We start from the raw sequence: 12,166 nt of genomic DNA on the forward strand, positions 1-12,166 counted from the left end.
AAAAGTCATCTCTGGATTTTCATGTGTTCCCATAGTATGCAGTATGTATCTCTATCATAGCCCTTGTTGTAGAATATAATTATTTGTCTATTTATCTATTTCCCCACTCCACTTCGATGTCAAGATCTCTGAAGGCTGGGTATCTACATATTATCTCTGCATCTTCAGCATCCAGCACAAATGCTACTATATGCAATCTAGCCTAGGAAAAGCTAAATACAAAAATGAACAAACATTATTTCAGTATCTGCTTGTGAAAGACTATGATATCACAGAGTGTATATACAATCTGCTTCAATCCTCCAGAACTTTATTTGTAAATGGCACACCAGTACCTCTAACTTAACACCTTCCAAACACATTTTACTTTACCTCTACTAACACGTGTAAAACTCAGTTAATGTCTCAATGCCTGAAGTCACTCATTGTAGCCAACTTGGATTCATTTTGACTTTTGCTCTTTCCTCAACCTTGATATGTCCTTCCTCACTATTTCCTTGTTTTCTCCCTCATCTTTGATCCACTCATCCTTTAAGTCCCAGCTCGAATGTGACTGAATTCTTTCCCATGCTCCAGCCAGAATGAGTCAAACTTTTTTCCTGGCATTTTCATGGAACCTCATTGGTGGTGTCCTATGTCATCAATAATCTGCATCTGTTTCTCTCACAAGTTGGTGAAGCTTTTAAAAGAAAATTATTTTCACTTGCAGAAAAGGCAAGTAAGAGGAAACACTTTCAAAACAGGGAAGTAAAAGAAGAAAAACTGAAGAAAGAAAATTAAAAACCAAAAGAAAGAAAACATCTTTTAAAAACCGTGGGGAAGTTACAGGAAATTTTAATAAGAAATCCAGGGGAAAAAAATTCTCTTTGAAAATTTATTAGAGTCTTTTAAGTATTTTGGTTATTTCTGCCCAGCCATTAACCCCACCTCTTCACCCACACATCTTCCCTGCCCATGTGAAGAATTCGTGTGTGGCTTCCTTCTGCCACAGATTATATAAAAGATTCTTCATAGAAGCAGGAACTCTCACCCACTGAAGAGAGGTCTTTTCTGCTTTCATTACCTGTCTCTCTCGCTTCTTTCCTCCAGCTTTTGCATATTCTCTGTCACCTATTCATCTTGCCTCAATTCTGACTCCATTTTCTGTCTCGGTTTCCTCCTGTATGTATACCTGTATCTGGACTATCTTTACAACCTTGTCCTATGTCCGGATCTTTTTTAGTGGTCGTTCCTGTTTCATGTCTATTTGTGGCTCACAAGGACAAGATAAGTACTTCCCATATTCATTCTTTTTTTTTCCCCCCCGACAGGCTAGTGCAGTGGTGCAATTTTGGCCTCCACCTTCCGAGTTCAAGAGATTCCCCTGCCTCAGCCTCCTGTGTAGCTGGGACAACAGGCATGCACTACCATGCCCAGCTAATTTTTTGTATTTTAGTAGAGACAGAGTTTCAACATGTTGGCCAGGATGGCCTCAATCCCCTGACCTCATGATCCACCCGCCTTGGCCTCCCAGTGTGCTGGGATTACAGGCATGAGCCACCATGCCCAGCCCCCATTTCATTCTTAAAAGTGAGTCATCCTGGTGAAAAATGATGGGATGACAGACTGAAATCCTTATCAGCCACACTAAGAGTTATTTAGAGCTGTAGGGGAGTTTAAACCTTCCCTCTGGAGGCTGGGCAATTGAGCTTATTGAAGTAAATTGAAAACACGAAGATTAACAGGTAATAATATACAAATTTATTAATGTACACATGTGCATGAAAACCCCACAAAATATGAGACTCAAAGAAGGGCCAGAGGGTTGAAGTTTAAATACCCTATTCACAGAGAAGAGGGAAATGGCAAATGGCAGGGTGGAGGAGGGAGGGTGAGGGGGTAGGCAATTTTACAGGAAGAGTAAATACTTTTTAGAGGAAATGAATGAGCCCAAGGAACAGAAAATAGCCCGGGACAAAGTTTCTTTGTGCTCTGGCGGAGCTGATGACAAGTTTTAAAAGGTGAGGGGTAGAACTGCACTGTGAACAAAGGTTGTCTTATTATGCAGGTAGTCTTTTAGGTTAAAAAAGAGTTATTTAGAGCATCCTCCAGAAAAGTAGGCAATAGCCTGTTTGGATGTGGTGATGACTTTTAACTTCTCCTCTGATAAATAACATTTACAGGTTGTTTGATGAGATTCCTAGAGAGGGGGTTCACTACAGTTGCATTTCTTTAGGAAGAACCCTCCTCAGTCAGATGGGGGAATTTCAGAGAGAAACCCTCCCTGAACTTTGAAAGGAAAAGCAGGGTAGACAGCAGGAGAACGTAAGACAGACTGGTTCTGAGGCCTTTCAATCCACTTCATTCAAAGCACTTAACATGCCAAAGTGGCATATTTTGGGGTATCATTTTCTGAGCCCGCAAAAAAGCCCTAAAGTTCTGGCTTCGTTTTTAAGAGAAATGAGCAGAAACCATAGATTACCCACACAAGAGCAAGCAAAGAGAAATTCTAAGAAAATGTTTTTTTTTTAAAAGAAAAAGAAAAAAAATACCTGATAATAATTAGACTGTAAACTATGGTAATGAAGTATGACAGCTGTACCTTGCCTATAAGTAGAATTTCAACAACAACAAAAATGTTGACCAGCTGTTCTCCCTTTCCATAGGCACAAAGCAAAGAGGAGACTCTTAAACTTCCCTAACTGTGGATATAAGGAAACACCTTTCTACTACAAACATTATTATTTCTCAAGGATGATGTTGAATCCCAGCTCAGAGGATTTTAACAGTTTTGAAACCACAGATCTCAGATGGCTTAGTTTAATTCTGATTTTTTCTGATTCTTACAAGCTGAAAACTTGAACTTTTTATTAATTATTTTAAATGAGCTTCCCTGCAGTGTCCATATGCTTTCTGAGTGCTTCACTGAGAATCAGGTTGTGTTACCTATTCTCCCACAGGACCCTTCTTTGCTGGAAGAATTTTTCTACAGAATTATTCCTCAAACTTTTAAGAATTCAGAAGACTATAATAGTCTGAAAAATAAAGAATTATTTTGTACATCTTGTTTCTATATCTTTAGACATCATTCACTTATAGTTTCCAACTTAAGCTTTCTTGTCTTCTCATCTCATTAGCCTAGCTCTGCAGCTGGAAGACTTTAAGACAATACATTTTAAGTCGTCTCTATTTAGAGTGTTTCACATAAAAATAAACAAGATTGCCAGACACTGTGTTCTAAAGGGGTCTTATGATGGCTTCCTCCAGCAACGGTTTTGAAAATTAAGGTTATTTGGGGAGAGAGATTCTCATCCATGGAAGATTCATGGATACGTGTTCGTGGCATTCTAACTTCAGAAAAGGAACAAAATAAAAATATTCATTTCATATATCCCAGCCTGTTGGCTGTCCTATCTGAAAGCACAGATCAGCAGCTGAACTATAAATCTTAACAGTCAAACCACACTTTGTTTCACGGCAACCTACAAGGCAAACACTTGTTATTTTCATGCTTTTCTATTCTATTTTTAAATGATTAAGTTTCATGAAAAGGGATAGTAGAGGTGTATGATGGCTGAGAACTTACTTTCAAAAAGTGACGGGGCCTCTGGAATTTGGGGATGCTCCTCCTCTGGCTCTTTCCTAAAGTATTTCTCAGAGTCTAGAAGGAAAGCAGGTTTATTCACTTCCGGCAGCTCTTCCAGGACTCCAATGCTTAATGACCTAAATGCACCTTCACAACAGCAGGTTTTAGAGGAAGACAGGGAGAAAAAGAGTACAATAACATTAATTCCTTGAAAAGAGCTAGCACATTTTCAAGTTAACATTTATAAATTTAACCTTCCTATTACTCAGCTGGTACAGCTGCAGTGATCTGCAAACCCTATAAACACAGCTGTTCAAAATAAATCCATAGTGCTTTTTATTCAAAGGAACCAAAAGGAACTCAAGGCTTCCCATTCATTTTTTTTATTTTGTATTTTTCTGCTATTTTCCCTTGAAAATGAATATTCTGCAGTTTTGGAAAAGCTCCAGTTTTTCTTTTATCTACAAGAAAATTGTATCCTTTGTGAAATGGAATCTATTTTTTTCAGTGTTTAGTTTAACAAAACATCTAAAATTTTGAATTGGCAGGTACTTTTAAAATAATGTTATCAAATAAACCAGAGCTGTGTTACTGTATTTATTATGCACACAATGAGATGATAGAAATCTATTTTAATCATGCTCTTAAAAGCAAAGTCTTGAACAAAGTGAAAAGAAATTCTCTGTGCTTCATGTAATAATTGGATAATAGAATGGAAATCTATAAAAGCTCAATTTGAGATATAATTTTATGTTTCTTTGTTAGTTCTGTGAAAGTAGGAACTGGGTTTTTGTCATGATGGTGGCTCAGTACCTAAGAAAAGGAAACTAATCCATATTCAGCAGCTGATATGGAACAAGTCTTGTTTTATGTTAGTGGATTTCAAACTATAACAGGCATCAGAATTACCTGGAGGGCTTACTAAAACATAGACTGCTGTGTGACCCCCTTGGCTTCTGACTAATGGAGGAAAGCAGGGATGAGGGTCCCATAATTTACATTTCTAGTAAGTTCCAGTTGATGCTTATGGTGCTAGGCCAGGGACCACTCCTTGAAAACTTAATGTGCTAGGTCAAATTAAAGAAGAAATCTTTACAACATGTAAGGTATCATTGTGCCCTTAAGACAGATGAGGAAACTGAGGCTTATGATGCTTTAGTAGTTTGTCTCAGTTCACGTAACTGTTAAATAGCAGACCATGGACTTAGGCTGAAATATGTTTAATCCCAAAGGTTATGCTCCGAGGTATAACAATAACAACATTACTAATAAGATTGTATTGGTTGCTGTAATATGCCAGGCAGTAGTCAAAGTGCTTTACATATCTATCTCATGTAAACCTAACAAAAATTCTGTGGAGATTACTTGATAAATGGGCATTGAATGTTAACAAATAATTAGGCAGCTTTTTACAGCAAAATTTCATCAGAAATTTAGAAATCAACATATCTGCTCTATGAAAGTGTGACATTCCCTTGGACATAAGTTGAAAAGATTATTTTGTAGTAAGTAACATATTTTTAATATAAAATAAAGCTTCAGGAAGGATTCTCATCTATGTTTCTAAACAATATACCTTAGTATAATAATGATTCCTTTGTTTTAGGTTACTGGTCTTATAATTCTTTTCTGGTCAGTCAACAACTAGACTAATGCATTGTTCTGTGTGGCTTCAGGATTTCTGAGAGCAAAAATAGTTTTTATTCATCTTCATTTCTTAAACACTAAAGGGAAATATAAAAATTCTGGTGCCATCTCTTTTTTTAGAACTGTATTAGGTACTTCACACATATTTTCTGACTAATACAGTTAGGATATTTGTTCCCTTTAAATCTCACATTGAATTGTAATCCCCAGTGTTGGAGATGGGGCCTGGTAGAAGATGACTGGATCATGGGGATATATTTTTTCATGAATTGTTTAGTGCCATTCCCTTGGTGCTGTCTTTGCAATAGTGAGTGAGTTCTCACAAGATCTGGTGGTTTAACTGTGTGTGGCACTACCCCCAACTTGCTCCTACTTTCACCATGTGATATTGCCTGCTTCCCCTTCACCTTCCACCATCATTGTAAGGTTTCTGAGGCCCTCACCAGAAGGTGGGCAAATGTTGGTGCCATACCTGTACAGCCTGCAGAACGGTGACCCAATTAAATCCCTTTTCTTTATAAATTACCTAGTCTCAGATATTTCTTTACAGCAATGCAAAAAATGGCCTGACACAGAAAATTGGTACCAAGAGTGGGGCATTGCTAAAAAGATACCTAAAAACGTGCAAGTGGCTTTGGATCTGGCTAATTGGCAGAGCTTGGAAGAGTCTGGAGAACTCAGAAGACAGGAAGATGAGGGGAATTTTGGAAATTCTTAGAGACTGGTTAAATGGTAGTAGCCAAAATGCTGACAGTGATGTGTGCAGTGAAGTACAGGCCGACAAGGTCTCAGATGGAAATGAAGAACGTACTGGGAACTGGAACAAAGGTCACCCATATTATGCCTTACCAAAGACTTCAGCTGCATTGTGTTCATGGCCTAGGCATCTGTGGAAGCTTGAACTTAACATTGATAATTTAGGGTATCTAGCAGAAGAAATTTCTACACAGCAGAGCATCAAGATATTCCCTGGCTGCTTCTAATAGCCTAGCTTAGATGTAGGAGCAAAGTAATGATTAAAAGTTGGAAGTTATATTTAAAGAAAAAGCAGAGTATAAATGTTTAGGAAATTTGAAGCCCTGTCATGTGGCAAACAAACAAACAAAAAGCATTATCAGGAGAGGAATTCAAGCAGGCTCTGGAGCAACCATTTGCCAAAGAGATCTGTATAACTAAAAGAGAGCCAAGAGCTAATATCCAAGACAACAGGTAAAAGGCCTTGAAGGCCTTCTAGACAGCCCCTCCCATCACAGGCCCACAGGCCTACAAGGACTATAGCACTGTTCTCCGTATCCCTGCTGCTCCAGCTCCAGCTGTGGCTCAAAGAGCCCGATACAACTCAGGCAGCCACTCCAGAGTGAGTAAGCCACAAGCTTTGGTGGCTTCCATGTGATGCTAAGCCTGCAGGTAAATAGAGTGCAAGAGAGAAGGAGGCTTGGCAGCCTCATCTAGATTTCAGAGAATATAAAAAAAAATCCTGGGTGCCCAGCAAGAAACCTGCTGCAGGGCAGACCCCTCACAGAGAACATCTACTAGCACAGTGCAGATGGGAAATGTAGGGTTGGAGGTCTCATGCAGAGTCCCCACTGGGGCACTGCCTAGTGGAGCTCTGTAAAGAGGGCCACCGTTCTCCGCACTTGAGAACGGTAGATTCACTGGCAGCTGCATCCTATGCCTGAAAAAGCTGCAGGCACTCAACTCTAACCCATGAGAACAACCACAGGGGCTGTACCCTGCAGAGACACAGTGGCAGACCTGTGCAAGACCTTGGGAGCCTACCCTTGGTGCCATTGTGCCCTGGACGTGGGCATGGAGTCAAAGGAGATTATTTTGGAGCTTTAAGATGTAATGACTGCCCTGCTGAATTTCAGACTTGCCTGGAGCCTATAGCCCCTGTCTTTTGGCCAATTTCTCCTTTTGGAATGAAAATGTTTACCCAACGCCTATCTCACCCGCCCCACCCCCCACCCCACCCCCCCCCACCGCCCATTTTATCTTGGAAGTAAATGACTTGTTTTTTATTTTACAGGCTTGTAGGTGGAAGAAGCTTACCTTGTTTCAAATGAAACTTTGAACTTTGTACTTTTAAGTTATTGCTGGAATGAGTTAAGACTTTGGAGGACTATTGGGAAGGAATGGTTTTATTTTGCAATGGGAGAAGGACATGAGATTTGGAGGTGCCAGGGATGGAATGATATACCCTGGATACTTGTCCCTGCCCAAATCTCATGCTGAAATGTAATCCCTAGTGTTGGAGATGAGGCCTGTTGAGAGGTGTTCGGGTCATGAGGGTGATTCCCTCACGGCTTAGTGCTGTCCTCATGGTAGTCAGTCCTCAGAGATCTGGCTGTTTAAAGTGTGTAGCACCTCCCCCACTCCCTCTTGCTCCTGCTCCCACCCTGTGACGTGCCTGCTATTGCTTCACCTTCCACCAAGCAGATGCCAACATTATAGTTCCTGTACAGTCTGCAGAACTGTGAGCCAATTAAACCTCTTTTTTTAAAAATAAATTATATAGTTTCTGGCATTTTTTTGTAGCAATACAAGAGTGGTCCAACACACTGACTTAGACCTTACACTTTTTCCGCTAGTATTCTGTGAGGCCTTGGACAGGTGACTTAATGTCTCTGTACCTCAATTTTCTCCTTTGTTAAATGGGGTTCACAGGACATTATATTCATGTTTATTAAGGAATAGGTACATTCCCAACACACAGAGTAGCCATTTGTATTCACACTAATCTATTAAATAACATTATAAAAATACATTAACAACAGAGACTACTTACTGAATGATTTTTTTATAACTTCACCATAATAAGGTTTTTGTGTTTCTTTCATGTAGGTACTTCTTTCCTTATATTTTATGCCTAAATTTATATCTTCTGATGGTCTGACACTGGAAGAAAATAATTCATGTTGAAATACATTATTAACCACTGGGATGAAGAGACTCTTTCTGGCTAGATGTATCTTTGACCGAAAAAAGAAACAATCTATTCCTGTGAACAGAAGTAGTGATATTTGTTTACACTAATCAAGCCATATCTTTTAACAAAATGCCTACTAGCCAGGTGATAATAGAAAAGAGTGAGAGCCAGAGTGTCCAAGAGTCTAATCAAACAAAGACCCTGTCCCCATAGCAACAAGTTTAGAGAAAAAATTATTCAGAAGAAAATTTTACAGAAACACATACATTATCCTTGCCTTATTAATAAATTACAAAATGAGAAGTAAGCATCAATGCTTTGTGTCAAAGCTTATTTATTCAGTGTTAGGCATGTATCTTTAGTTATGGTTATGGCATCCAAATGTAAAAAAGTTCAGTATTTTTGAGGCTTTCTCATATGAATTTATAAGAAAACTTTAGTGTAACTTGAATCCATAGAAAGAATTTTTATCAATAAAACATGGGAAAAAAATCATTACATAGCTGTATATAATCTTGTGAGAAAACAGAAAATGATCTCAAATCTATTTAAAATTCACTGTCATAGACTTCAACCTTAACAGCTATAAGTTATGTTGCCAAAAATTATTGGTCTCTTCAGAGCACCATGCCAGAAAACACACCCATCATCACAAAATCGTGGAGAGTCCTGGGGATCTTGACTCACCCTCTTCCTTCTGCCTCCCTTCCCCACATCCCTCAGCCCTTTATAGTTCCTTTCCATTCTTCCACTCCCTGACTTTTATTCTTATATCTTCTATGGATTTTGTAGCTATAAGACCCTGAGTTGTTTCCCATACTTTCAGCCTCAATTTTCTCCTCAATGTAATGGGACTCTTGCTGTAGATTTAAAGGAGATAAGATGGATGAAAGTTCAGAAATGTGCCTAATAAATAATAGCATTCAAGTAATGTTCATTTCCAGCTTTCTTTTTCCTTCACCCTATTTTTACTGTATCTTCCAATTTTAAAAGATTTTAAAATATCAATACAAGTAAAAAGTCTATATATCTCTCTTAAATTTAATATCAGATGCTATTTGCATGACTTTAAGTAGTAATGTATTAATTGCTTTCTCATATATAAACTTTTCATTTTAGAGGTTTTAGATTTGCAGAAAAGTTAGTAGAGCTCCAGTATACCCCTCAACCAATTTTCCCTATTATAACATCTTACACTACCATTTGTCACAATAAAGAGATCAATATTGGTACATTACTATTGCCAAAAAATGTTATTAGTCTCTTCAGAGCACCATTACTATTAACTGAATTCCATATTTTATTAGAGTTTTACTAGTTTTTTCTTAATGTCATTTTTCTGTAATGTCAACATTATATTTTGTTGTCTAACTCCTTAGTCTCTGGCCTGTGACAATTTTTGAGGCTTTTCTTGTTTATTATGATCTTGACAGTTTTAAGAAATACTTGTCAGATTTTTTTGGTAGAATATCCCTCAGTTTGGGTTTATTTGATATTCTTCTCACAGTGAGACTGGGGTTATGAGTTGTTGAGAGGAAAGCAACAAAGGTGAACTGCTGCTCTTATCCCATCAAACCAAGTGTGCATGCTACCAACCTGACTTCCATGGTTGATGTTAACTTCAAATACCTGGCCACCATTGTATTTGCCAAGTTTTTAGTAATGTTTACAATAGCTACTGTACAGTTATTTTTTCCCTTTTTCCATATACTACTCTTTGGAAGCAAGTTTTCAAGCACAACGCACATTTAAGAGGGGATAGGGGGAGGTACTTAATCATGATTTCCTTGAATCAGGAGAGTATCAACATAAATTACTTGGAATTATAGATTTTTTTTTTCCTTTTAGGAGAGCTTTGTGATTGGGTAAGTGGGCAGTTTTTCCCCAATTGCACTGGAATGGCATCCCTCGCCATATGCCATCTCATGTGAGTAAGAATTAGTATTTAGCCACTATTTAGGCTTTCAAGACAAGAAATAATGATATCCTTAGAGAGGCATTTTAAGATAGTAAGGGGATCGACAAAAATAAGAAGTTGGTGTTGGATACTGAAAGCATGGAGTGTAGTACAGTTAGGCCCTGCAGTTATTGGATTAAGAATATACCTTTTTCTAGAAAAGAATTATTCATGTAAACATGTGCAAAAGATTGGGGGAGCACAGGTAAAGAGGTTCCCCTTTAGAGTAGTTAACGACATACCTCGATTTTTTTTCCAAAATACACTAAACTCTTCCCTGTTTTCAGACCATTTGCTTTCTGACTATCTCATCCTGTGGAATCTAAATCAAAGCAAAACATTTTGCCCATTTCCACTAAAGAGTTTTATCCACAGAGGGAGAAAAGTAGGCAGAGGGTAGGAAAGCATCTCTTGGAAATCACAACAAATAAAGTCAACGATCTATTGCTTTCTTTTCACAGGTAGACATCTGACATTTGCAGGAGTGGTTACTCTGAAAATGCACAAGGGACTGGAACAAGGCAAATATTCTCAAGAGGAGAAGTGATGGATGAAGATAAAGCAGAAGAGGGGTGGAGCAAGATGGCCGAATAGGAACAGCTCCAGTCTCCAGCTCCCAGCGCGAGCGACACAGAAGACGGGTGATTTCTGCATTTTCAACTGAGGTACTGAGTTCATCTCACTAGGGAGTGCCAGACAATCGGTGCTGGTCAGCTGCTGCAGCCCAACCAGCGAGGGCTGAAGCAGGGCGAGGCATCGCCTCACCTGGGAATCACAAGGGGGAATGGAGTACCTTTTCCTAGCCAGGGGAACTGAGACACACAACACATGGAAAATCGGGTAACTCCCACCCTAATACTGCGCTTTACCAAGGATCTTAGCAAACGAGCACACCAGAAGACTATATCCCAAACCTGGCCAAGAGGGTCCCACACCCAGGGAGCCTCCCTCATTGCTAGCACAGCAGTCTACGATCTAACCGCAAGGCAGCAGTGAGGATGGGGGAGGGGCACCTGCCATTGCTGAGGCTTAAGTAGATAAGAAAAGCCGCTGGGAAACTCGAACTGGGTGGAGCCCACAGCAGCTCAAGGAGGCCTACCTGTCTCTGTAGACTCCACCTCTGGGGATAGGGCACAGCTGAACAAAAAGCAGCAGAAACCTCTGCAGATGCAAACGACACTGTCTGACAGCTTTGAAGAGAGCAGTGGATCTCCCAACATGGAGGTTGAGATCTGAGAATGGACAGACTGCCTGCTCAAGTGGATGGATCCCTGACCCCTGAGTAGCCTAACTGGGAGACATCCCCCACTAGGTGGAGACCAACACCCCACACCTTACATGGTGGGGTACACCCCTGAGACGAAGCTTCCAAAGCAAGAATCAGACAGGTACACAGGCTGTTCAGCAATATTCTATCTTCTGCAGCCTCTGCTGCTGATACCCAGGCAAACATGGTCTGGAGTGGACCTCAAGCAATTTCCAAAAGACCTACAGCTGAGGGTCCTGACTGTTAGAAGGAAAACTAACAAACAGGAAGGACACCCACACCAAAACCCCATCAGTACGTCACCATCATCAAAGACCAAAGGCAGATAAAACCACAAAGATGGGGAAAAAGCAGGGCAGAAAAGCTGGAAATTCAAAAAATAAGAGCGCATCTCCCCATCCAAAGTAACGCAGCTCATTGCCAGCAACGGATCAAAGCTGAATGGAGAATGACTTTGATGAGTTGAGAGAAGAAGGCTTCAGTCCATCAAACTTCTCAGAGCTACAGGAGGAATTATGTACCCAGCACAAAGAAACTAAAAATCTTGAAAAAAGAATGGAAGAATGGACAACTAGAATAATCAATGCAGAGAAGGCCATAAACAAACTGATAGAGATAAAAACCATGACACGAGAAATACATGACAAATGCACAAGCTTCAGTAACCGACTCGATCAACTGGAAGAAAGAGTATCAGTGATTGAGGATCAAATGAATGAAATGAAGTGAGAAGAGAAGTCTAAAGAAAAAAGAGGAAAAAGAAATGAACAAAGCCTTCAAGAAGTATGGGATTATGTGAAA

The 12,166-nt window shown here is 39.5% G+C and overlaps 1 protein-coding gene across 1 annotated transcript in view; it reads right to left on the reverse strand.

The window, feature by feature from the left end:
• WDR49 (WD repeat domain 49) overlaps positions 1 to 12,166 on the reverse strand; it is a 187,867-nt gene that overhangs the window by 18,200 nt on the left and 157,501 nt on the right. The window contains 2 exon segments of the mRNA XM_045386671.2: positions 3,566 to 3,712; positions 8,001 to 8,110. Of these exon segments, the coding sequence (XP_045242606.2) occupies positions 3,566 to 3,712; positions 8,001 to 8,110 (257 nt within the window).

This window comes from Macaca fascicularis, chromosome 2 (genome assembly GCF_037993035.2).
Source record: "Macaca fascicularis isolate 582-1 chromosome 2, T2T-MFA8v1.1".
Taxonomy (NCBI): Eukaryota; Metazoa; Chordata; class Mammalia; order Primates; family Cercopithecidae; genus Macaca; species Macaca fascicularis.